The 27,928-nt window shown below is 39.7% G+C and overlaps 1 protein-coding gene across 1 annotated transcript in view; it reads right to left on the bottom strand.

The window, feature by feature from the left end:
* Positions 1–27,928, bottom strand: part of RMND5A (required for meiotic nuclear division 5 homolog A) — a 61,756-nt gene that overhangs the window by 10,523 nt on the left and 23,305 nt on the right. Inside the window, exons 3-6 of the mRNA XM_003908939.5 lie at positions 18,658–18,792; positions 17,108–17,208; positions 2,682–2,848; positions 1,527–1,692 (exon numbers count right to left, since the gene is read on the bottom strand). Of these exons, the coding sequence (XP_003908988.1) occupies positions 1,527–1,692; positions 2,682–2,848; positions 17,108–17,208; positions 18,658–18,792 (569 nt within the window). The remainder of the gene's footprint in view (positions 1–1,526; positions 1,693–2,681; positions 2,849–17,107; positions 17,209–18,657; positions 18,793–27,928) is intronic.

The following is a 27,928-nucleotide window of genomic DNA, read 5'->3' as shown; positions in this document are numbered from 1 at the left end:
TACTCAGGAGCCTGAGGCAGGAGAATCACTTGAGCCCAGGAGTTTGAGTCCAACCTGAACAACACAGCAAGACTCTGTCTCTGAAAAATTTAAGAAAAAAGATTAAAAAAAAAAAAAAAAAAAAAAAAAAAGACTGCCAAAGACCTGAGTGTGGGTAACTGTGTTAATGATTCTTTCAAGTAAAACCTATTCCATGGCTGGTGTGGTGGCTCACACCTGTAATCCCAGTATCTTGGGAGGCCGAGGCCGAGGCGGTGGATTGCCTGAGGTCAGGAATTCGAGACCAGCCTGGCCAACATGATGAAACCTCGTCTCTGCTAAAAATACAAAAATTAGTTGGGCATGGTGGCAGGTACCTGTAATCCCAGCTACTCCAGAGGCTGAGGCAGGACAATTGCTTGAACCCAAGAGGTGGAGGCTGTAGTGAGCTGAGACTGCACCACTGCACTCCATCCAGGGGACTCCGTCTCAAAAAAAAACAAACGAACAAAAGAAAAAAAACAAGAAACAAAAAAAGTATTCCATGATAAAAAGTGACTAGCTAGCTTATAACTCAAAACAATATGCTTTTTCTCAAGACAATTACCATACTTCGACAAGAAACTGAAGTGCTTTATGTGGATTTCCTATTTTGTCAAATTATTAAGATGACGTGTACCGAAAGGTCAAGATGTAATAAAACCAATAATTTTAATGTTTCATCAAGAACATCCATTTTTTAAAAAGCGTTTTGGAGAAATGGAGTCTAGCTGTGTTGCCCAGGTGGGTCTCTAATTCCTGGCCTCAAGAGATTCCCTCCACCTCAGCCTCCCAAAGTGCTGGAATTACAGATGTGAGCCACCACACCAGGTCGAGAATATTCTTTCTTTATTTTTTTAAATTGAGACACAGTCTCGCACTGTTGCATGGGCTGGAATGCAATGGCGCAATCTCGGCTCACAGCAACCTCCGCCTCCTGGGTTCAAGCAATTCTTCTGCCTCGGTCTCCCAACTAGCTGGGATTAAAGGCACCTACCACCACGTCTGGCGAATTTTTTGTGTTTTTAGTAGAGACAGGGTTTCACTCTATTGGTCAGGCTGGTCTTGAACTCCTGACCTCGTGATCTGCCCTCCTTGGCCTCCCAAAATGCTGGGATTACAGGTGTGGTTAAGTAAAACTAGCATTTCTTAAATTGCAAGGGTGTGGTGGTGAGGAATCCAGCAAGTATCTGTGGAATTTGTACCACTGCCCCGACTTGTGTAAAGGCTCTAGCAGTTTAGTCCACCACTGTTTCTGGACCATCTGTACTAATGTCAATACAGTGGAAAAGGCTCTCAGGATCCTGTGAGGTTCACACACCACACTTTCAAAACTGCTTCTCTAAAACAGAGTCACTGCCAATTGTGATATCTTTTGAAATACCAATTGCACTCTTCTTCAGAAAGACAAAAGTTCTTTTGGCTTTAAATATCAAGAACCAAACAAGTTAAGGGGAGGTGACTAATGCAGTGCATACTTCAATAACAGACAGGGCCAATTTCCATACCTGACACTGAGAGGGGACTCCACGGAGAGCCCCAGGAGGGCACAAGCATCCCGTGTAAAGATGTCACAGATATCAGCCCACTGGTTTGCATCAAGTAGGTGAACATATGGTGAGTTCTCAATCCCTTGTCTCAGGTACACAAGGCTTCCCATCAAAACCTGAATGTCTAAAAAAAGTAACAGCAAGAAAGCATTAGTTTGCTTGCAGTAATAAGCTGCGAAAAGCAAGAATACCCCCACCCATACTGATACAGCCTAAAATAATGTATTAACAGGTCTTTAAAATTCTGGTCCTTAAGCTTGGTTTCTTCCTTCATCCTAAATTAAACAGCATGGAGAGAAAAGGAAAGGAGTGAAAATACTGAACTTATAATTTAAATTCTTATATACAGCATAGTATAATTACCAGTACCTACAGGAGTAACAATTATGTCATCACATTATCTGTGATTGCAGAGTTAATGTATTCCTATACAAATACGTGGGGTTAACATTTGCTGCCTTGGCTCTCTGACACTTTGTTGTAGCAAAACAAGCAGCACACAGCCAGGTTGGGGTAGACGAGAGCAAGTGCACACCTTGCTCTTTCTCAGATCTCCTCTCAGTTTAATATGGAATTCCAAAATCTGCAACATCTCTGACTTCTAAGAGGCTTTAATATTTTTGTTTTTGTTCTAGAGCCAGTCAGAGCTTTTCCTGTGATTATCAACTACAACTGTTTACTGGCAAACATGTATTAGCTCTAGATAAGAACCATTAAGTTGGGCTGGGCCCCGCGACTCACGCCTGTAATCACAGCACTTTGGGAGGCCGAGGCGGGTGGATCATGAGGTCAGGAGATCCAGACCATCCTGGCTGACACAGTGAAACCCCATCTCTACTAAAAATACAAAAAATTAGCCGGGCATGGTGGCGGGCACCTATAGTCCCAGCTACTCGGGAGGCTGAGGTAGGAGAATGGCGTGAACCCGGGAGGTGGAGCTTGCAGTGAGCCGAGATCGCGCCACTGCACTCCAGCCTCGGGGACAGAGCGAGACTGCGTCTCAAAAAGCAAAAAACAAAAACAAAAAACAAAACAAACAAATAAGAACCATTAAGTTATAGTGGTGGCTATAGCCCTGTTTCAAACATTAATAACATCTGACTCCAGACTCACCTTTTTGATGATTCAGGGCAAATGGCTGAAAATTTTTAGCATACTGTAATGCCTCTCGTTGATTTGTGGTTCCACCCATTAACAAGCTAATAAAGTACAGTCTGTGTAGCTTAAATTCCAAGGAGCTGTTTTGAGCTATAAGCATTTCCCGGTTTGATACTGCCCACCTAAAGAAAAGGCAAAAAAAAACTTTAAGAATAATCAAAAGCATAAGCAATGTGTCTTAAAAACTATTTGAAACCCAGTAAAACAAAAAAGGGGCTTGGTCTGCCATCTTGTGGAAGTCTATGGTAACATCAATCCCTAGGGCCCAGACTTTTGTCAGGAAAGTAACCACCAATAACTACACATGCAGAGGCCCTTCAGCCAGTGAAAGAAAAAAGCATTAAAGCAGATGACAATCACTAGAATGACTCTGATGTGTCACATGATGCATCTGAACTTGCACAGGACCACACTTTGAAGCGGTGGCAGCCGTGAGACTCACAATTAGATTGCCTAGATCCACTGCCCTTTTCCTGTAAAACTGGCCTGAATATACAAGCATGAATCAAAGATCCTGAAAGGCAACTATACTTCTAAACTTTCAATAGTTGCAAGATTTTGTGTTATTCACTTTGGGATTAAAAACAGTAAATACCGTTATTTCCCCCCAAGATGCTTTCAGTCTGATCAGGAAGATAAAGCTAGACAAATATCATACAGTAAATCTTACTGTGCAAAATGATTTGTACAAACATAGTTCTAGTAAGGGAAAAAACAAGATTCTATTTTAACTGAGCCAAAAATACAGCACCTCAGGCTTCTACAGAACAAACAGTTGGAATAATCAATCTTGAACTGGTACTACCAGGTCAGGTGAGGGCAAAGGCAGGAAAGTATATAGTTAGCTGTTAAAATCAAATTTTGCGATAAGGGAATAAGGAAACATTACTTTATTTCTCTAAATATATTAACATATAGAAGCTGTTAGCATTATATTATTTAATTTGACCATCAGTTAAGACAAATACTCCTCACTTAACCCAATTCACCAAAGACCACTGGAATCTGAACTGGGTAAGAATATAAAATCTGAGTAACTCCACCAACTACAAGAGTAAAACCTTTCAAGTTATTTATAATGAATTTGCTGATTGGGATTGGACTTCACAGAGCTGCACTTTTACTGGGTCCTAACCTTCCCAGAAAGGGCTGCACATGCATATATACATTCTAATTAACTTGCTGATGTATTCACATCTTACAGTCAAATCATGACGCTTCTCTGACTTCAAAGTCAGTGATTTTTAAAAATATTAATCATCTGGATCTTGGAAATACTTACCTAAATGTGTAAGCCTTGGTTCCTTGCCTGGCACTAAAATGATGCAGTCAAGTGGTAACACCAAGTGAGGTAAACCTGCTGACAATAAGGTACTTTTTTTTTGAGACAGGGTCTCACTCTGTCACCTAGGCTGCAGTGCAGTAGCGTAATCCCGGCTCACTATAGCCTCAGCCTCTTGGGTTCAAGTCATCCTCCTACCTCAGTCTCTGAAGTAGCTAGGACCACAGGTGCATGCTGCCATTCCCGGCTAATTTTTTTAAAAAATGTTTTTGTAAACATTATGTTGCCCAGGCTGTGTTTGAACTCCTGGGCTCAAGTGATCCTACTGTCTCAGCTTCCCAAAGTGCTGCAGTTACAGGCGTGAGCCTGGCCAACCAGCAAAGTACTTCTGGCAGTGGTCTTTTGCGAATGCCCTACATGAATCAACAGTACCAACAGCACTGTGCTTTTTGCAGTCGCTAGCCTGCCAGTCTCTAAGCCTGCCAGGCACCTTATGGATTTCCAGTTCCAAGTAGTGCATTTAAATTAAATCACTTTTCAAAAGTTTATACACCCCTTCACTCATAAAAGCATAAGTATGTTTTCCTACTAGCAAATAAGGAAAGGCAGTAAGATTTTTCTTTTTTCTGTTTCTGATATGGGGTGTATGTGTAAGGGCTTGTAGAGCCAAAATACCGGAGCTATTTAATAGAGTAACTACGAATTTTAATTTTAAAAAAGTCAACAGAAAAAGGAAAAGTTCATAGACACGGTGCGGTCTCAGCTCAACACTGCAACCTCTGCCTCCCAGGCTCAAGCAATTCTCTCACCTCAGCCTCCCAAGTAGCTGGCACCATAGGCGCACACCACCGCACCCAGCTAATTTTTTGTAATTTTTTGCAGAGACAAGGTTTCACCATGTTGCCCAGGCTGGCCTCGAACTCCTGGGCTCAAGCAATCCTCCCGCCTTGTCCTACCAAAGTGATGGGATTACAGGTGTGAGCCACTGTGAACAACTTGAAAGTGTGATATATACAAATGTGATGAGATATAGACATACACACATTTTTTTTTTTGAGACAGAGTTTCACTCTGTTGCCCAGGCTGGAGTGCAGTGGCACGATCTCAGCTCACTGCAACCTTTGCCTCCCAGGTTCAAGCCATTCTCCTGCCTCAGCCTCCTGAATAGGTGGGACTACAAGCATGCACCACTGCATCCAGCTAATGTTTGCATTTTTAGTAGAGACAGGGTCTCACCATGTTGGCTAGGCTGGTCTCAAACTCCTGGCCTCAGGTGATCCATCCGCCTCGGCCTCCCAAAGTGCTGGGATTACAGGCATGAGCCACCACATCCGGCCAAAAGTGTGATATATTTTTAAAAGTAACTTTTAGACACCAGAATGTTTAACAGTAATGACTCTGGGATTTCAAGTATTTTTTATCAACTGCTACACCATGGGCTATGACTAATCAGAACAAGGCACCAACTCTTAGATCAGCACCAGGGGTCTGAAACAACCAGGAAGACACACCAATCAATTCCAGCTGCACAGCACTGATAACAGTCTATGCTGTCCTATATTTTTCAGGTTTTCTGTAATGAACATGTATTAATTTTATACTTTAAAAGGTAATAACTTTTTAAGCTAATGTAAAAGTAAAATGTCTTAACTTCCTTTTAACGAACAGGCCTATAGAGTAATTATAAATGACTTTTCCTGAAAGTTATGAATTATCAATTTTAGCTTTATAAGCTAGAAACACCTGTACTCCACTTAACCTGGAGATGCATTTATTTAGACAAATATAATTTTTAATGTACTACTTCAATTTATGTTTGCACAGTTTCAAATTTTGCTATAAACAAGGCTATGAAATAAGAAAAAAACTAGCATTGCTTAATTCCTCCCCTTTCCTTGCCAAGAAATATTTAGAAAAGTAAGTAGATACCTTTACAAAAAGGAACTGGGAGGGAGAAGACAACACAAAACCCAAACTCATACAACACAAGATTTCACATTTCTTAAAAGTCGTATTTCTTTTCATCCTATTCGTTTTGAAACAATGTACTATCCTCATTTAACCTCTTAATATTATACTAAGACTAAATTATACAAGGCAAAGGACTTCCAAGCTTCTCCCTCCCTGGCAAAATGTCTAAACTAAGGATGAGACACCCATTTTAACTCTCCCAAACATTTAAGCACATGTAAGCAATTAAGGTGAAATCCTCACCTGACATGATAGGACCTCTCTCTTATACCTCCAGGACTGTACCCAGAAACCCACATTTGTATTTTGTTGACTTCAATTCCCTGGCCACAGTTAAGTGGCCAAATAAGCATAGGTTTTATTCAAAGTCACTCTCCACAGCTGCCTCCTAATAAGAAAGTGAATCTATTTTTAACTCTGTTCACTATTCTTCACTATTCTATGCCTTTTGCTAAGCTCTGGTATCAAGAGTTGCCTTCTGTGATGATCATCGTTAACATCTGCCTTAATGAATCATTGAAATCTGAGTACAAACTTCACAGCAGCATTCTTACTCACAATAACATCTTCCTCAGATAGCTTAACATTAGTCAATTCACAATTTCTGAACATGATAGAAGCATCTTTTACTGGCAGTGAAGTTCTTCAATATCCTGGTAATTACCATCTTCTTTCCATAAGGCAACTATTATCAATTTGGCGGGAATAGTAGCCAAACCGGGACACACACATACACACACACACACACACACACACATGAAGTAAATGTTCCATCTAAAACACAAGCATCTTGCTATTCTAGTGCAATATAAGTGAAAAGATGGTGAAGTGACTTTACCCTGGTCTTCATAGTGACAGGACTTTTCCAATATGCTTTGTACCATTAGCTTCCTGTAGGCTTAGGTCTTGCCCTAGCTTCGTCTTGCTGTCATCCTTTTCAAATCTTTCTAATCACATTCAATTTCACTTCTAAGATTTTTCTTGTTGCCGAGTCCGTCTTCCAATTATTCATTTTTTGTAAAATGTCACATGGATAAGGGAGTTAAGGAGGTGACACAACTACACACTTGTTGCCTGAGGGTAACTGACAGTAGATGCGCAGTGATCAAGAGCGAAGTGACAGAACTGGTCATGACCATGATGCACCTGTTACGTCCTGATGTGTAGACTGAAGAGCTGGCAGAGAAGTCTGTATTTTATACAATTGCTCACAGCTAATACATCATGGTGACTGAAATCTGAACTGTGCTGTTGGCAGCCAGGTGTTATTGAACTAAACTGTGGTAAAAACGAATTTATATATCTTAGAAACCTGCAAAGACTGCCCACAGGTTCAGTAAAGAATACAAGGGATGGGTGCGGTGGCTCAGGCCTGTAATCCCAGAACTTTGAGAGGTCGAGGTGGGTCGATCACCTGAGGCTGAGAGTTCGAGACCAGCCTGATCGACATGCAGAAACCCCATCTCTACTGAAAATACAAAATCAGTCGGGTGTGGTGGCACATGCCTGTAATCCCAGCTACTCAGGAGGCTGAGGCAGGAGAATCGCTTGAACCTGGGAGGCGGAGGTTGTGGTGAGCCAAGATCGCGCCATTGCACTCCAGCCTGGGCAACAAGAGTGAAATTCCGTCTTTAAAAAAAAAAAAATACAAACAGGAGAGAAAGAACACAGAGATCTCAGTGGTAAGAGGTTACTTTATAAAGACAAGGAAGTTCCAGATTGATAAAATGAGGAAAGACATAAAGTTTGAGAAACTGAGCAGGTCAGGGTGTCTATGGCTCATTCTCATAAATCTTAAACAATTACAAAGAAAATGAGATTAGTTTTCTATTTCTCACCAAAATGATTCCTGCCCCTGCCCCTCCCCCTTCCTTCCTCCCTACCTTTTTTTTTTCTTTTTTTTTTTTTTGAGACAGAGTCTCACTCTATTGCCTGGGCTGGAGTACAGTGGCGTGATCTCGGCTCACTGCAACCTCTGCCTCCCAGGTTCAAGTGATTCTTCTGCCTCAGCCTCCCGAGTAGCTGGGATTACAGGTGCGTGCCAACACGCCTGGCTAATTTTGTATTTTTAGTAGAGATGGTGGGGGGGTGGGGGTGGCAAGCAAACTAAAAATGCAGTGAAATTATTAACTCTACAATTTTTTTTAAAAAAATTCTGATCCCAAATTTCCAGCGTGGACCACGAGAACACTGTCACCTTTGGAATTACTCCATTTACGGAAACACTGAAGACCCCAAAAATGACAGTAAGATCAACAGTGTCACCCTCTGTGCACTGCCACTACATTCTCCTGATAAAGAGCCTTTTGGGGACTTTCCACCAACAAACCCCAAAACAATATTACTTACGAGAAGACTAAGTCAGAAGCAATCCGCATCTATACAATTACCCAGCAGAAATATTAGCATTAATTATCCAAATTGTCAGGCCTGTGAAAAGACTTGGCACACGGTTACCTCCATATTTAGCATTTCTACATCATTCCAAAAATAAATACAAGATTTCACCTTCATAGTTAGCGGTTCTCCCTCAGGAACCTAGCAGACAGCATTAGTGGGCTTATCTCTCTCATCTTACAATTTTGCCGGCCTGGTTGGGTGTCTATTTCTAGTAATACTGGAAAAAAAAAAAGCCTCCTGCCAATCCCACAGCACATTCCACTATAACCTTTCACAGCATTTTAAAGCCTTACAAAAACCTCTTTTTCTACTTTCCTTTAAGGCTATACTCTTGGGGGTAAAAGCTGAAGTTCAGGGTGAATGAATGACATTTATTTTTACTCCACAGGTGTGGACCTCGTGAAATGTCCTTAGTAACATCAATCAAATGCTTAAAAATTCAGAGAATGGCAAACCTGACAAAAATAAAAGTTCAGTCAAAAAAGTGAGGAACTCCATAACTTTGCTTTAGAGATTGAAAAGAACACTTAATGTTTCATTTCTTAGATATTTTCAAATGGTAATTTCTCAGCTACGGGCTGAGTCCATTGCTGGAACTACTACCATTAAACTCATCTCACAGTTGGTGTGAGTCTCTGTCCTTTTCACATGCTATTTAAGAAACCACACAAACTATGGTATTGCATATCTGACTCTATTTAAAACACACACACACACACATCCTTTTATATAAGGTTCTCAGTAATGCAGCGATTAGTAAGAGCTACAAATAGGAGTGGTCACCATATTGGACAACACAACTCTACAGATCAATGATCTTTTTAAAATACTTAATGTGACATTGCCTTATTTACTGCCTGTTTCCTACCACAAACAAAACAAGGTATTTTATAAACCTAATACTAGACTTGCATTTTACAAGCACATGTCCAGTGTCTTTCCCAGGTCACCCTTTTCTTTTCTATCATGTGTGTTTAGCCTCTCAGTTAGTTTAGCTTCTTATATTTTTAAACATTTATTCTCAGGGACCATTTAAATTTTCTCTTTCTCTAGTCTCAATTTCTCTAGCCACGGCTTGCGCACTCATTTCCAATACTGCCCAAGTCTTTGGTGAGGATGTATTCAGATAATGTCTATTCTTTTTCCTAAGGAATACCTACAGTCTTGGAACTTCTATAAACTCTCACCAGCAACGAATATAAAATAGACAATAGAAAACAGTGTTTTCAACGCAATGTTTTTTCTCTTCTGGCTTTTCTATTCCTTCTTTTCTGTATCCTTCTGAAAAACGGCACCTCATTCTACCTTTCAATTAGCTTCTCTTTAAGAGGTATGGTTTCTCCACCAGACTTAGGGCATAGAGAGTGAGTTAAAATGTATCCATTAACTCTTTCGTCTTCTACCTTTTCAAAATTAAGACCAAAAGGTGGGGGAGGGAAGAAAAAGAAATCAACTTCTGGGAAAAAATCCAACTTGTTCAAGCCTTGATTGTTCCTTCTGTTGGACTGGCACATATATCAGAGCCTTGTTTCCTCTGTGGTTCTATGTGGCTATTAAAATGTGCCTGAGTCAGGGAGACCACTCACCTACAAGAAGCCACGAGTAGGAATAAGAAAACAGACACCAGGCCGGGCACTGTGGCTCATGCCTGTAATCCCAGCACTTTAGAAGGCCAAGGTGGAAGGACCGCTTGAGCCCAGGAGTTCAAGACCACCCTGAGCAACAACATAGTGAGACCCCATCTCTATTCAACTAAAAAAAGCCGGGTGGTGGTGGGGGGGAAGAACACTAGAAATTGCTGAATCACTGTTATCCTCATTTCCAGTGATAGTCAAGGCCCTGTGATCAGGCACCTCTGCTTGCTTCCTCCACTTTCATTTTCTAGAACTATTTCCCGCTTATAAACAGTTTTACCCATTGGTACTAGAATTTCTATTAAGTCTGTCAAGCATCTTCTCATCTTTAGGACTACTGGTCACACACACCACTAAGAAACCTGTGGCTTCTTTCTATACCCACCTATCTGCTGGCTTTGGAGATGTAGTCCTCCCATATTTCAGCAGCCTACCTGATACTGTTCATGGCCTGTCCAATCTAAATCCTTCTGTGGTCGGAAGTAATTTTTTTTCTCTCTTCTGTGAAAAATGCTGTAATGTCTCTCTTCCCTTTCTCATAACCATTCGGTTGCTTTTTTTTTTTCCTTTTGAGATGGAGTCTTACTCTGTCACCCAGGCTGGAATGCAATGACACAATCTCAGCTCACTGCAACCTCCGCCTCCCAGGTTCAAGGGATTCTCCTGCCTCAGCCTCCCAAGTAGCTGGGATTACAGGCATGCACCACCACGCCCAGCTAATTTTGTATTTTTAGTAGAGACCGGGTTTTGCCATGTTGGCCAGGCTGGTCTTGAACTCCTGACCTCAGGTGATCCACACGCCTAGGCCTCCTAAAGTGCTGGGATTACAGGCATGAGCCTCCACACCTGGCCAGCTGCTTTCTGTATGGCATTTTACTGAGGCTTTGCTGTTAGCAAATTCTTTGAAAAAAGCGTTACGAGGTTCCCTAGAGGCTGTGATGAAATGCTCTCACAGGCCCATGGAAATGATTTTGTGGTATACGTGGTCACATATCTCAGCAGTGGTCGCTTCTGCCTTAAGATTGCCCTCAAAGACAGTCCAGGCCAGAAGTCTAGTGGACTTAGCCTTTGCCACAATGAAGGTGTGAAAATATCTAGAAAAGATGTGGTTGAACTCAACTCACTCATATGATAAATGCAAACTGAAAATATGACATGTCATTCTTCCCCTACCACACATACCTATCAGTATCAGGCTCACAAAGTTTGTTTGTTTGTTTAAATGGAAGGAAAATCAGCTGTGACAACAAGGATGTGAAATGATCTTTGGTATTTTGTGCTAGGGTTGTATTTCAGGGCAACCTTTATAGAGAGAAATATGGTAAGAACAATCCAAATTTTAAATGTACCTTAACCCAATATTCTAGAAATGTTCCCTACATATATAGTGGGCATGCTCAAAATAACGTGCAATGGATATTCGATGCTGCATCACTTATAAAGCAAAAGATCAGAAACTACAAATGTCCATCCATAGGAGCTGGTTAAATAAAATTAAGGTTTAATCCCTAAAAGAGAACACTAAGCAGCCACCAAAAAAAAAAAAAAGATAGTTCTATATGTTCTGATATAGGTAAATACCTCAAACATTTTCAAGTAAAAAGCAGAACACTGTGTATAGTATGCAACAACTTGTGCATAAAAATGTACATAAACTTAATACAGCAGGGTCTCAGTTTATCTGTGGTTTCACTTTTTGAGGTTTCAGTTACCAACAGTCAACCATGGTCTGAAAATAGGTGAGGTACAGTAAAATAAGATACTCTGAGACAGACTACATTCATATAACTTTTATTACAGTATATTGTTATAACTGTTCTATCTTATTATTGTGATTACTCTTTTACTATGCCTAATTTATAAGGTAAACTTTATCAAAGGTATGCATATATACAAAAAAACAGCATTTATAGGGTTCAGTACTGTTTGTGGTTTCAGGCATCTACTGGGGGTGCTGGAACATATCCCTTCAGGATAAGTGGGGAACTACCACCCACATAAACTTGTGGACTTACGGACTACCTCTAGAAGGATGCACAAGAAAAAAGTTAATGGTGGCTGCCTGTTTGGAGAGTAACTGTGATTAGAAGGCAAAGGTAGGGAGATTTACTTTTCACTGTATTTTTATTTTGTTGTGCCTTTTTATTTTGTACTCTTATATTTATTACCTATTGGGATACTTAATGCAGACTCAAAACTTGACCCAGGCAAGCCAAGGACAATTTTGAGAAAAGGAGTCAGTGAATGAAGTATGAACTGCCCAATGGCTCTGCAATACAACCTCCATTGTGGAGATAATGGCGTCAGGACATTTCAGCCTGAGAACATTGAACATTTTTTTTTTTTTTTTTTTTTTTGAGGTGGAGTCTCACTCTGTCGCCCAGGCTGGAGTGCAGTGGCATGATCTCGGCTCACTGCAAGCTCCGCCTCCCAGGTTCACACCATTCTCCTGCTTCAGCCTCCCAAGTAGCTGGGACTACAGGCGCCTGCCACCATGGCCGGCTAATTTTTTTTTTTTTTTTGTATTTTTAGTAGAGACAGGGTTTCACCGTGTTAGTCAGGATGGTCTCGATCTCCTGACCTTGTGATCCGCCCGTCTCGGCCTCCCAAAGTGCTGGGATTACAGGCGTGAGCCACCGCAACTGGCCAACATTGAACATTTTCTAGAACAATCTCCTCTTGTTCCAACTCCAGGCTTAGCAAGCTCATGTGCCTTCCACATGGACCTGCCTACCAGGAGCTAGTTTCACAGCCCCTAATAATCCAAACTATACACGCAGCTTAGTAATTCAGGTTTTTATCGTTTAAGGCCTGTTCTTAGTGAAAACAAAACAAAACAAAACAAGGACACCAAAAACAAGTTTCCAAGTCTGCAAGGCTGAAAGTCAGATACTAGACTGTGGCAAATCCAGCAAGGTAGTACTACTCTTTGAGACACCTTTAGGAAGGCAATCAAGTAGCTTCCCCTAAAGATACTGCTTTCTTTCAATATGTATGTTAATAATGCCACAGCCACAAGGACAGTTCCTGTTTTTTCTAATATTTCTCTGACCTCATTGTATTAAGTTACTATTATTCTCTTGTTAACACTATTTTTGGCTTTCTATCTGCCACCATGAAAGAGGATGACGTTTGCTCTAAATTCTCCTTCAGATTACTATTATTCATTGAGGGCCTATTATGAGTTAAGCACTACCCTAGGCACCAAGGGAAATTCAAAAAGCAAATAAACAATCTGGGTGAGCATAAAAGAAATCTGGATGAGGGGGAAAATCTGTACAAACTCAGAGGTACAAGGGCACAAACACAGGAGTAAGCAAGGTTATTAGACCTATGTAATTAGGTGTTGTTCTGCCACTTCTCTCCACAATATCACCATTCCCCTGGGCCTTCTTTCCACTGTTACAACTAAACAGCTAACATTCTTCACGCTTCCTTCCCTTCTAGGCCCTCAATGGCCTTTAGCCACCTCAATTGTTTTTTTTTTTTTAGGACCGAGTTTCATTGTTGCCCAGGCTGGAGTGCGGTGGCCCAATCTTGGCTCACTGCAACCTCTGCCTCCTGGGTTCAAGCGATTCTCCTGCCTCAGCCTTCCTGAGTAGCTGGGATTACAGGCATGTGCCACCAGACCTGGCTAATTTTATATTTTCAGTAGAGATGGGGTTTCTCCATGTTGGTCAGGCTGGTCTCGAACTCCTGACCTCATATGATTCGCCCACCTCGGCCTCCCGAAGTGCTGGGATTACAGGCATGAGCCACCGTGCCCGGCCTAGCCACCTCAATTTTTTTGGCTGACTTCTGCCTTTTCACCGCCTAGGCAGCCTGGAGGAATTGCTGCATCCTCTCCTTCCTCTTTTCCCTTGTGAGCTCCATGATATCCTTCCCAGCAAGAACAAATGGGATGCTGCATAACTGGCAGATATCTTCCCACTTGTACCTTAACTAGAATTCCCCAAATTGGTATCCCATATCATTCAACTTTTGCTATAAGTTGAATAAAGGGAATTTTCTGTACTTAGCTCGTGAAAGATGTTTTGTCAGTATCTGCTCTGCATCCACAAGTAATAGGCAAGGACTGGAAAAATCTGAGTTGTTGTAATGACAATTTCTATTACATCTTATGTTTTGTATAACTCCAATTTTATGGGTTTCAAATCTGTAATCTGGAGGGAAAACAAGATTGTTTGGTCAAATATGAGGAGAAAACGCTGGGTTATACCAAGCTAAATGAGTTTCTTTACTGTAGGATTACTGATGGTACATTTTTACTTCTATTTATTTATTTTTTGAGAGAGGATCCCACTCTGGAGTGGTGGTGTGGTCTCGGTTTACTGCAGACTCTGCCTCCCGGGCTCAAGTGATCCTCCCATCTCAGCCTCCTGAGTAGCTTAGACTACAGACGTGCAACACCATGCCCAGCTAATTTTTGTATTTTTTTGTAGAGATAGGGTTTTGCTATGTTGCCCAGGCTGGTCTCGAACTCCTAGGCTCAAGCAATCTGCCCACCTCAGCTTCCCAAAGTGCTGGGTTTACAGGTATGAGCTACTGCACCTGGCTTGATGATATAGTTAATAAGTTAAAGTGAATCTCAAATGAGAATATTGGGGGACTATTATGTGAAGCATTTCTCATATAATATTTTGACTTTTTTTCACAGAGGATCTTCTAGGCCTTAATTGCTTCTCTGTAAGATGACTTACCTCATAGGTTAATATGAGGGTTGAATAAGTTAAGACATGTAAAATGCTTAGAACAATGCTAGGCATATAATAACCACTCAAGAACAGTTAACTATAATTACCACTATACTCCCTCATGCTGATATTAAACACTATTCCCAGAAACATGAAATGAGAAAATTTTTACTTATGGAACAAGTCCTCTATTTGCCTGAGGAACTGTCTTAAGGCTACAAATAATAGACAAAGTTTACAGAAATAATCAATATACATAACATGCTTGTCAATAAGAAACATATCTTATATATGCACAAAATTAAAAAGGGTCTTAGGAAAAGTCTGGAGTACTCTGAAGGCTGAAGTAGCAAATACTATGTGCCAGTGACTATAGATATAGTCATAGTATGTACATGACTAGCACATATGAACAAAGTTTAATGAAAACAAACTAAGAAACGCATAGATAAGTGAATATTACCTTGAATGACAACCCAAGTATTATTTTGCTAATCACTATAAAACAATTGGGAAACCCATTATATGTTTACATGTATGTAGGCTTTCTCGGGCACACTGGCCCATGCCTATAATCCCAGTACTTTGGGCAGCTGACGCTTCAGGAGGATCACTTGAGGTCAGCAGTTTGAGACCAGCCTGAGCGACATAGAGAAACCCTGTCTCTATAAAATATTTAAAAATTAGCCAGGTGTGGTGGTGCGCACCTGTTGTCTTAGCTACTCACGAGGCCGGGGCAGGAGGATAACTTAAGCCCAGGAGTTTGAGAGGGTACAGTGAGCTATGATCATCCCACTGCACTCCAGCCTGGGCCACGGAGCAAGACTCTCTCTTTGGAAAAAAAAAAAAAGTAGCTGTTGCCATATTTTGTTTAAGAGGTGTTACAGGTATTTGGTTGAATTTATCTCCCAGATGTGTCACAATCTGAAATTTGCTTAAACAAATTCTGCAAAGGTAATATGCATCTTACACTGCAGTACAGTTCTTAAGTGAGATCTATTATAATTTATACAGGAATTTTATATAAATTTATACAGGAATTTCTATCTAGTCATCTGGGCTGGTTTTAGAACTATACAAAATTTTCTCAGAACTGAGAAATGGCCGAGTACAGTGGCTCGAGTCTGTAATTCTAGCACTTTGGGAAGCTGAGGTGGGAGAATTGCTTGAGCCCAGGAGTTCAAAACCAGCCTGGGTAACATAGTGAGATCCTGTCTCTACAAAAAAAATTTTTTTAAAAATTAGTCGGGCCTAACAGCACAGTCCTGTAGTCCCAACTACTCGGGAGGCTAAGGTGGGAGGATCACCTGAGCCTGGCGGGTTGGGGCAGTAGTGAGCCGTGGTTATGCCACTGCACTCTAGTCTGGGTGACAGTGAGACCCTGTCTCAAAAAGAAAAAAGAACTGAGAAATGATCAGAAAGAAAAAACTAAGCTATGAAGAATTAAATGGGTTAGTGGAACTAAATTTTAAGGGAAAAAGTGCACATTTTATAAAAGTCAACTTCCGTAACACTAATGGTTAATTTTTCTGGTTTTAAAATACCAGGATTCTAAAGCTATAATCTCACAACAAATCACTGCTTCTATAATCCAGTTTCTTCCCTTTAGTTTATGAACTATTTATTACAAATAACCTGGTAATCCTCGCACTAAAAAATTTTAGGACTGGGGTCAATAAACTATGGCACAGGCCAAATTCAGCTTGCTGCCTGTTTTGTATAGCAGATGGCCAAAAATGGGTTTTTAAATTTTTAAAGGGTTGTAAAATAAAATGAAGAACATGCAACAGAGATCTTATGTGGACTGAAAAGCCTAAAATATTTCCTACTTGGCCCTTTACGGAAAAGTTTGCTGACTCTGCTCTAGAATAATATTTATTACAGCTTACTCAGCAATTTCAGATAATTCTTATCAATGAGAGGTTCATGGTCAATTATCAAAATCCACAATACTTATGAACAGAGTACCTTTACAAAAATATTTATTCTCTTCATTCACATCACTTAGTTCCAATAACCAATAATTTCTTAGAATGCTAGCATAAAAACCAGCAAAACCCAGCATATTATGGAAGCTTAAATATCAAACTTGCACTGGCTGAACAACAGAGCTTGTTGTAATGCCAGCCCACACAAAGTGGTGGTGTAGCCTGGAAACAGAAAACCCTTTTCTCTCATGGGAATTCAGACTAACTGATAAGTGAAATAAGCTCTAATCATTTTCTCATATTGCACACCCCCCATATTTCACTTAGCCAAAATAAATAATTCTCCTTTGATTTCTCTGAAGTCTACCACAGGTAAGATAAATATATCTAAAAATCTCTAATGTGTTTTCTGATTGAGTTTTCTTACAAAGAGTTCTGAAAGTACTCAAAAGAAAGCAAATTCAATACTCACTCCAGAGCAGGTCTCAGAACTCTGACCTTTAATGCCTCTAATATTCTATTTAACTCCACAAATGGTTCTTTCTGACTTGGGTCTACAGAAAGACCAGATTCCTGAAAAACAAAAAACAAAAAACAAAAAACAGAAAGGACTTTTGTTAGCATTAATCAGGGTAAGGAGCTAGTGATTAAGTATATTCTAGATTGTAAAATATGGGGCAAGCCATTAAAGATAATTCCCTATAGTAGAGACTGATGACTGCCCTCTAGTACCATTCTTCCCCTCTGTTCCACAGTAGAATTCCCAAATTTCAGCAGGGTACATACGCAAATGGAATAAAGCTGGGTATGGCTTTGTAAGACGTTAAGTTCTGACCAATGAAATAAAATATGCACTCTGCCCCTTCCTGGGATACAAAGGTATGGCTGGAGCTTTGGCTGCTATCTTTGGACCCTGAAGACAGGAGACACCCTGGGGATAACCGAGTCACAAGGTGCTAAGTCCCTAAGAGTTTCACGAAGCAGAGTTACCAAACATGCTGTGGACGTCTTACTACCTATTTCTGTGAAGAAAAATACTTCACTTTTGCTTAAGCCACTGTGATTGTGGGTCTTTTGTTACTTAAAAGCAAACAATCCTCAATGACAGTTTGGTGCAGGAAATTACATGGACACACACATACAAAATCCCTATAAGGTACAGAGAAAAACCGAGTTATCACTTATCTGAATTGTTTAAAACAGAAAAGGCTTAGCTTAGAGGTTTGGTTTACAGACTGCTTTTAAACTATTTAATTCTTTTAGTCCTTCATGCTTCTAAACAAAAATGCAACAGCACATGGTGGCTTAGAACGGAGTGTGAAGACATACGAATCAGGGACTGAATCCCAGTTCTTTCACAAAGAACCTGTTAAGGCCTCAGGCAACTTATTTATCCAGACCTTAGATTTTTCATCTGTAGAATGGAAACAATAATTTGTACTTCATGGGATTGCAGCAAGGAATAAAGGCAGGGCTTGGCTTCAGGTAAGCGCTCAATATATGGCAGCTGCTACTATTATGACTACATGGCATTGGTAAACTGTTCCAGAGTCCTAACTCATGTGTGATAGAAATAAAAGACAAATGCTGCTAATGTGAGGTAAAAAAATTTTAGTTGGAAATTCATTTGATAAAATTGTTTAAGCTAGGCTAGAACAGAAGAACAAACATCAATGTTTTTGTCCCTTTCCTCTTGTCTGCTATACTAACCTTCTCTATCAAAAAGGGAAATGAAGAAAGAGTATCACTTCTGAGCCCTTTGATTCATGAACTGAGACTCACATTCTGGGACAGGAACAAGAAAAAAATGATTTGGATAACAAGTTCTAGAACTATAATTTTTGCCACTTAAAAAATTCCCAAAAACACTCCTAGTAAAATGAGGTCATCTCTGATAATTTAAATATTAAAAAAATCTATCTACAGCTAGAGGAAGACTCAAAACCCCACCCTGCAAATACTGTAAACTCTAAGGAGTTCCCTTGCTTCTTTCTCAAAACCTCCCAGTGGGCACACTGTTACCTGACAGAGCTCCTCGGCTACATCCAGCATTCCTTGTCGAAAGAAGTGCTCCACCATCACCTCATTGAGAAGCCTTTGGCTGTCTGCCTGCCAGCAGCCATCTATTCCCACACTGCTAATGTCAGAATCAAAATTCTGGGAAAAAAAGAGAAAGAGAATCATAAACAGATTATTTTCACCCCACTTAACAGGAAAAAAATGGTCTTTGTTTCAGTCTGAGATACCCCAGTAAGTACCCAACTGCAATTTATAGCGTATCACAGGAAGGAATTTTTCCACTGCTCCTTTCTAAAACTTGTCATGCTAGAAGAGTAAATAGGTATATTTTTAGAGAATTTTTTAAAAAGTAGATTTGATAATGGCGTCCATGAATAAAATAGAATCAAGCGAATGAACTGATTTCTAGGCATTATATATAGCAATATTTTTAGAGGAATGTAATGATGACCTGTAAAAGCATGCTCACTGCAGCACTGTCTATAATGGGAGGGGAAAAAAGGAGAAAAAACACACATGCCTATCAACATATTAATCCATGGCACATTCCAACAACTGCAGTATTGAGGTTGAAAGTGGTTGCGGGGGGATGGCCAAGTAGTTAAGACAGTAGTTTATGTACACCTCTGGGTTTGCCTTTGAGATATATATGCATGGTCCCGACTAGAAACAGCATACTACAGATTTTGAAAACTGAACTAGGGAATAGACCTAATTCCTAGGTATCATATTGGTTACCAGGTGGTACACACACAGGACAAATCTAAGTAACTGTAATGGCTTTAGAAACAAAACTAACATTGAAACCACAACCCAGAAAAGACTGGCTAGAACTTGTGGCCTGAATCCAACAAGGTTGATTGCCTGCTAAACCAAAAATACCAATATTCTCCACAGAACTAAGACCTAGAGTACTATAACACACATTCAAAATGTTCAAGATACTGCAAAATTACTTGGCATACCAAGAATCAAGAAAATCTCAACTCACATGGAAAAAGATGATCAACAGACACCAATGCCAACATGACAGAGATGGTGGAACCATCTAAAACTTTAGAGCAGTTATTATAAAAATACAATCAATCTTGAAACAAAGGGAGTGACTTAGCAAGGAAAACGAAGATACAGTAACCAAAATAAAAAATTCATTGGATGGACTCAACAGCAGAAGCAAAGTGGCAGTGCAAAAAGTCAGTGAAGATCAACAGAAATCATCCAATCTGAACACCAGAAAACAAAACAAAACAAAACAAAAACAGAGCGTCAGGGACCTGTGGGAAAATTATAAAAGATCTAACATGTGTGTCATCAGAATACAAGGAGAAGAGAAACAGTACGGTATAGAAAAAAACAGTTAAAGAGTATTTCCCAAGTTGAGCAAAAGACATAAATACAGATTCTAGAAGCTCAGTGAACTCCAACATGGACAAATTCAAAGAAATCTGACCCAAACATCTCACATTCAAACTGTTAAAACTAAAGATAAAGGAAAAAATCTTGCAGGCAGCCAGAGAAAAGTGACATGTTACTTACAGGGGAACCATGATTCAAATGACTACAGATTTCTCAACAGAAACTGTGGAGGCCAGAAAGAAGTGGCATGATTGTCAAGTACTGAAAGAAAAGAACTGTCATCCTAGAATTCTACTTCCAGTGAAAATATCCTTCAGGAATGAAGATGAAATAAAGACAGCCTCAGATGGAGGGAAACTGAATTTACTGCCATCAGACTTGCTCTAAAAGCATTGCTAAAGTCTTCAGACAGAAGAAATGACAACAGAAGGAACATGAAATATCAAGAGTGAAAGAAGAGCAAATGTACATCACAGTGTGAAAGCTTTCCCTGCCTAATTCAGCACCCTTTATCTTTCATAGGCATTGCTCCCTAATAAATGTTTTGCATTTCTTTTTACAAACATATAAACTTGGCCAGGCGCAGTGGCTCACGCCTGTAATCCCAGCACTTCGGGAGGCCGAGGCGGGCAGATCATGAGGTCAGAAGATCGAGACCATCCTGGCAAACATGGTGAAACCCCGTCTCTACTAAAAATAAAAAAAAATTAGCCGGGCGTGGTGGCGGGCACCTGTAGTCCCAGCTTCTTGGGAGGCTGAGGCAGGAGAATGGCGTGAACCCTGGAGGCGGCGGAGTTTGCAGTGAGCGGAAATCGTGCCACTGCACTCCAGCCTGGGCGACAGAGCGAGACTGTCTCAAAAAAAAAAAAACCAAAAAAAACCAAAAAAAAAACAAACAAAAAAAACTTAACTAGACAAGGCTATTTAGATTTAACGAAAATTGCAATCCTAGTCAACCACTGCTTAAATATACAGTCCAACGAATATGGGATTATTTTATATGACATACAAGAACAGACAGTAAGTAACTAGTAACAGCAACTGCAAACAACCCACTATTTACAATCACAATGCAGGAGTGCCCTTCTCCAAAATTAAGCACATTTTTCTCCCTATAAAGAGCTATCTACCCTATTTCTAGACATGAAAACAGTAGCCTAAAACTGAATACATACATTAAGGTTTGGAATCACTCAAGACAAAACAAACATAAAAACCCAACAGTACTGTCAGTCTTAATTTTTATTCATTTTCTTTTCACAGACATTTTTCTTAGCCAAGTACTTAACCTAAAGAATAGAAATAATTGGGACGGGCATGGTGGCTCACTCCTGTAATCCCAGCACTTTGGGAGGCCAATGTCGGAGGATCACCTGAGGTCAGGAGTCAACATGGTGAAACCTCGTCTCTACTAAAAATACGAAATTAGCTGGGCGTGGTGGCGGGTGCCTGTGATCCCATCTACTTGGGAGGGTGAGGAAGGAGAATCGCTTGAACCCAGGGAGGTAGAGGTTGCAGTGAGCCGACTGCAAGACTCCATCTCAAAAAAAAAAAAAAAAAAGAAATAATACAAAGTACCTAGATGCTAAAGCAACAGCATCCATGCACATAATGAAAAAACTGTTACCTAGCACACACAACTGCTTGTATAAGATTATCATGTTTAATTTCTATTGATCAGATTCTGCCTGTTGAGAGCTAATTTTATAACAGTTCATCATTTTTTAAAAGTAACTTATTTTATCTTTATGCTGTCTATAACAACTAGAACACTGGAGGTGGTACTACTTTCTGCCTCTTCTGGAGCAGAGGCTCAGAGGCTGATCAATGTTATTCTCTCCTAAATTCTACTTCCCAAAGGGCCATTCAGAAGCATAAAGGAATGGGTTTCTAAAGATCTGAAGATGACAATTTATTACAAACTCAGGAACCTGTCTATAACTCTCTAAATGTCTAAATGCACAGTATAAGCAAAGAATCAAGAGATTAATTAAGAAAGTTCTCTCACTATCTTATCAACTGCATTAAATCCAAATACAACCTTCAGGTTTCGACTTATTCATTTAATGATTTTTCCCCAAACAACAAATTTATTAGTACCTATTCCTTAGGAAAAAATAAAATAAAACAACTCTGGAAGACACGCTGGTCAGCTCAAAGCCCAGATCACGTTGAAACAATTTTATCTGGTAATATATATATGTTAGGTCAGAATTTTAAAAGCTACCATCTGACAGTATCTGCTCAGATCAAACAAAATAATCCCTTGAATTCTTTCCTTAATATACATATTAAAAGTAAATATTGATCACCTAGAAAATTACAAAAAGAGTCTAATATTTAAACAATTTTCTTTGGGTTTGCTACAAAGTTTTACAACGATGCCCTATGTGTACCTCCATTTTCTTAAGGCTTACTATGGTCACTACTACATAGATAAGAAAAGTCAAACACCCTTACACTCAAAATCTCTCTAACTACATTCAAGCTCGTAACTTATTTGCTGCTCTTGGAAAAGAAGCATGAGCAATGCATTCGATTGTTTTCTGGACACTTCTGAGCTCCCTTCTACCATTCTGATTTTCCAGCATAAACTACTGAGGTAGATAAGTAAACTTCCATAGCTTATTTTCTGGTCACATGCATTAAACATTAAAGCTAAGTTTATAAAATATACAGAGGTTGAGGCAATGCAATACAGAGTCAAACTCCTTTTGTTATAACTGCAGGTTCTTACTCACTGTTGCACCAGAGCTTGCATTAGTTCCAGCCTCTGTTGCTAGGTAACCAAACTCGTTTGCATGGCTGTCCAGAAAATCCACAGCACTGCAAACCACCCAAGAAGTGGCTAATGAAGAGAAATACCATCTATAATTAACATCTTCTGTCTTACTATACTTTTTCTTTTCATATTTTTTAAGCAAAGAAAAGCTTTGGCATCCTGTTCTTAATTGGGAAGAAAGGATCCAAACAAGAACCAAAAGCAAAAAAGCACACATCCAAGGGTGTGTCCATCCGGAGAGGATGTTCTGACTTGGAAGGAGAAATAAAGGACATACTAAATCTAGAAGCCGAGGCAGAAGAGGAGTAAATAACTTTGATACAACATCATTATGAAATTGTGAGATCTAAACAGGCCACCCTACCTCTTTGGCCATATCATGAACATACAAATCAGTCAGAAATGGCTTTCACTGTTTACCATCAAAAATCAATCCGTTTCTCAAATATATTTTATAAAATTACAATGACTGAGCAGACAGTGGTAACAATATACAGTAAAACTCAGTATTTAATTCCTAAGTGCCAATTCCCTAATAGCATTAACATGTATTTTGAAACTTCTCCATCTACTTTGAAGAAAAATTAGTGTATGAACCAACAATGTGCTATTGTTGCACCTACCAGGAATTAATTTCCCTTTTAAGCATCCAGTTAATCTGGTTTAGCAGTGAGAGGTAGACAGCAAAGGATACTTAACAGAGTAAGAAGACCTGGATTCTGGTTCCCCTCAGACTAACAGACGATACCTACTTTGCATACAAACCACATAAGATTAGTATTCAGAAGAGTTTGAAACAAACACACATCTCTCAATAAGAAAGACAACAGAAAAAATGGACAGAACATGAAATACACAAATAGGAAATTCCTAATGTTAAACATGAAAAGATGCCCCACCTTCAAGATGGTCAAAGAAAGGCAAAATTAGTACAACTAGATACTACTTCACACCCATCTGATTAATCTTTAAACATCTGAAGTCTGATAATACCAGGTGTAGGTGAGAAATGAGGAAGCAGGAAGTGTTGTTATATGTGTTTGGTAGGGCTGTAAATTGGTATAAACCCTTCAGGGGAAAATTTTACAATACCTAGTAAAGCTAATAATGAGGCACCTGTCCTGTGACGAAATAACCCATTTTGAGGCATATACCAGATAGCAGTGCTTTCCAAACCAAGGGCTGGAAAATAAACTTTATAGTGTGTCATAATCAGCATTTTGTAGATGCATTTTTTGATGCAGACATTCCATATTCTCCTCACGGTATTTATACCTCTTCTTTGGTTATCAATATTAAGAGAATGGTAGATTCACACTGTTATGTTATTACTTTATTTAAAAAAGTGAGGGAGTAATGTGCCAAACCACTCTGCCAGGCCTTCTGTCACATTTGCATCCCTATCCCTCCACTATTAGTTATCTGCCTTTCTGTGGCTATTTTATTAATTCTCCCAAGTATGACATGTATCTCTTACCATTCTATGGAAAGGAGAGAAATTCATGCGTAGAGTGGGTGCCCTCAGGGCACTAGGGATGAATTCTCTCAAGAACCTCCAGTTGAGAAAGGTTCCTCTAAATGTTAAAATCTGGGTTTTTAATCCCAGCTCTGTGACTTCAGGCAGGTTCCTTACACATCTAAGTTTTCACATCTGTATCTAGAGACAATAATCTCAACCTTACAAGTGTTTGGTGAAGATTAAGGTAAATAATGTACATGAAAACCTCTATGAGTATCCATCCATCAGTAAACCTTTAATACACAGTAGCTGAATCTGAGAGCCAGGCCAAACCTAACCAAACGTGAATCTGAGAGCCAGGTTGCCACCAAACCTTCTGCTTCTGTATTTAAAAAAATCCTTATTAGAAAATATAAATAAAAACAAATACACAAAAGCATACAGAGATAGTAATATTCATTAATTTAAAAGCACTTAAATGCAAACTGCAGACTGTATTAGCTAGCACAGTTTAATGGATATTAAGTCCTTCTGTCCCTCTCTACCCAACATACATACCTTGTTTACCACACACATACCTACATAAAAGTCAGTTCTGGACTGCTCACCGAGAACTATCTTAAAATGTTCTATATGTCATTTTTTTTATACCATTATTCCATTCACTCCTTAATACAGTCAGCATTTTGCCTCACCAATGTAGATACTCCATCCAGTGGCAAAATATATGTTTAGACAATGAGGTTAAAATTTTTTTTTAACTATTATGTTCCCCTTCAACATCACCAGTTCTGCAATGGCCTCAGTGATTTCCTATTATAGCACAGTATTTAAGAACAGATTCCTGAGTGAAAACTTTTTCCAAACCTTGATCCACCACTTTCAAATTATATACCTAGGGTATGTTATTTCCTATCATTGAGTCTCAGTTTCCTCATATATAAAATGGGAATAATGTCCCTGCATCATGGGATATAAATGTATGTAAAGCACTTAGCTCAGTATCTGGAACACGGTCAACACTCAATATATGATAGCCATTATCCACCTACTTATGACTACTACTTAGTCTGTTTTCATCCTATTTAATGAGGTCAAGTTAACCCTCAACTGCTTTCATCATCTGATCAAATCCACACCTCTTAGGCCTTCCATCATTTGCCTTTCCCTATTACCAACAGGAGCACTCACTCTAATCAAGTCAATCTTGAAGCATCTTAAACATGAGTCAGGCATATTCTCACAGTTGTTATTTTGCCCTTTTCCAGTCTCAAGGAAAAATCTCATCTCACTGTTCTGCTGTGAGAATCTTACCCATTCTTCCAAGCCAAATGTAAGATAGCAATTACCTTTACTTTATAATAAGCAGTGTCTATTCCAGCAAACTTCTTTCATGTAGCCTAAGAATTTTTCCAGTTATTTTATGTATACAAAACACCAATCTTATAGGGGACATGTACTATTTGGTCAACTTTTAATTATACCACATCAGATTTTATATATTAAAATCTTTAGTACTATTTAACACATATGCACACATACCTAGAAGTCTAAAGCAATAATCATTTTTGTTGACTTTTCTTAGGAAGTAAACTTTAAAAGTCAATTGACTAAATAAAATACTGAATAAAATACCCTAAACTGGACTGAATTCTAGATTACCTAAAAATGGGAGAGGAAATTAAGAACAGCCCAATACATTATCTTTACTAAAAAAAAAAAAAAAAAAAAAAAAAAAAAAAAAAAGTCACAGAGCAAATATTATTTATTTAAAATAAATAATGGGCCAGGCACAGTGGCTCACACCAATAATCCCAACACTGGGAGGCCAAGGTGGGAGGACCGCTTGAGGCCAGGAGTTCAAGACTAGCCTGGGCAACACTGCAAGACCACATCTCTACGCAAAAATGAAAAAAAAATTAACTGGGCATGGTAGCAAGCGCATGTAGGCCCAGCTACTTGGCTGGGACTGGGATGCTGAGGTGGGAGGACCAGTTAAGCCCAGGGAAGTCAAGGCAGCAGCGAGCTGTAATGCTGCCACTGCACTCCAGCCTAGGCAACAGAGCGAGACGCAGTTCATAATAATTAAAAGCCAAACAATATCTTGGCTAACACCACCAGAAGCTTCTATTCTGCTTACATTTTCAGAGACATGATGTAGAGAACTTTAAAATGTAACTATTAAAATATAAAAGAAAAAATACCATTGAGCATGACTAAAATGTACTGTTTCTCACTCAAAATCAGCCTGCTCATAAAGGAGCCACTGGCTTCTTTGTCCTCATCCTGTGAGGGTGGGAGCACGTGTTCATAAAGTGGTATGCATAGGCTGATGGACATTCCAGTTTATGACTCAGGTCTGTTTGGTGTGGTTCTTGAAAGTCTTGTGCCACAGCGGATTCAGCTTTATCCTGTTTGGTCACCACCAATTCAGCTCCACCCAGCCTTTACAACAGGCTGCCCAGAGCTTACACAACTACCAGGTTCAAATTCAAAGAGCTCCTGGAGGACTTAACAAGTCAATGGAGTCTTATGTGACACAGCCTACACAGCCTCATGTATGCGAGAAGCCCATTCACAATGTCTAGGTACTTCTATTGGGGAAATAGCTTCCTCTTCAGCTGAGGCCAAGTAGATGCCAAAAATATGGGGAGAAAGTATACTGAAAGATATTAGGGAACTGAGTTAAAAGATCCAGGATACAGTACCACAAACACTATTCAGTGTCAACTAAATAATATAGTATGTATGTATGTATGTATGTATGTATATATGTATGTATGTATTGAGATGGAGTCTCGCTCTGTTGCCCAGGCTGGAGTGCAGTGGTGCAATCTCAACTCACTGCAACCTCCACCTCCCGGGTTCAAGTGATTCTCCTGCCTCAGCCTCCCGAGTAACTGGAATTAGAGGAATGTGCCTAATTTTTTTGTATTTTTAGTAGAGATGGGGGCTTGCCATGTTGGCCAAGCTGGTCTTGAACTCCTGACCTCAGATGATCTGCCTGCCTCGGCCTCCCAAAGTGCTGGGATTACAAGTGTGAGCCATCATGCCCTGCAGACTAAATAATACAGTTTCATATGATGGATGAGAAGAATCCAGAATCCAGGTCACCTAGAACCAAAACTACTTTCACAGGAACATAAAACAATTTTTGGGGCTGGGCACTACTCAGGAGGCTGAGGCAGGAGAATCGCTTGAAACTGGGAGGCAGAGTTTGCAGTGAGCTGAGATCGTGCCACTGCACTCCAGCTTGGGCAAAAGAGAGTCCATCTCAAAAAAAACCAAACAAAAACACCCCAATTTTTTGAAAGAAACTGTAAAAGATTTACTTGAAAAAGTCCTTATAACTTCCAAGGGCATTAAAAATAATGTCCTCAAAAGAGCAACAAGTGAATTAAAAATACGTAATTAGGAATCTTCACCTCGAACACATCCCCCTGCCCAAATAAGCCAGAATGTAGATTATTCATGATAAATGTGTTTCCTTGATATCCATACCCAATAAGATACTTCCATTTTTGGCACCAAGTACATCCAGACAATGTTTCGCCTTAAAGATTAGTCAAAATATCTGACAACCCTTATGAATATCTATAAAGACCTGCTAGATCTGGAGTAAGACATGCTCAGCCAGGCACCAGGAGAAGTAGGACAAGAGCAAAAGAAGGTTCTGA

This window comes from Papio anubis, chromosome 14, assembly GCF_008728515.1.
Source record: "Papio anubis isolate 15944 chromosome 14, Panubis1.0, whole genome shotgun sequence".
Taxonomy (NCBI): domain Eukaryota; kingdom Metazoa; phylum Chordata; class Mammalia; order Primates; family Cercopithecidae; genus Papio; species Papio anubis.
This window is presented reverse-complemented; position numbering and strand designations above follow the sequence as displayed.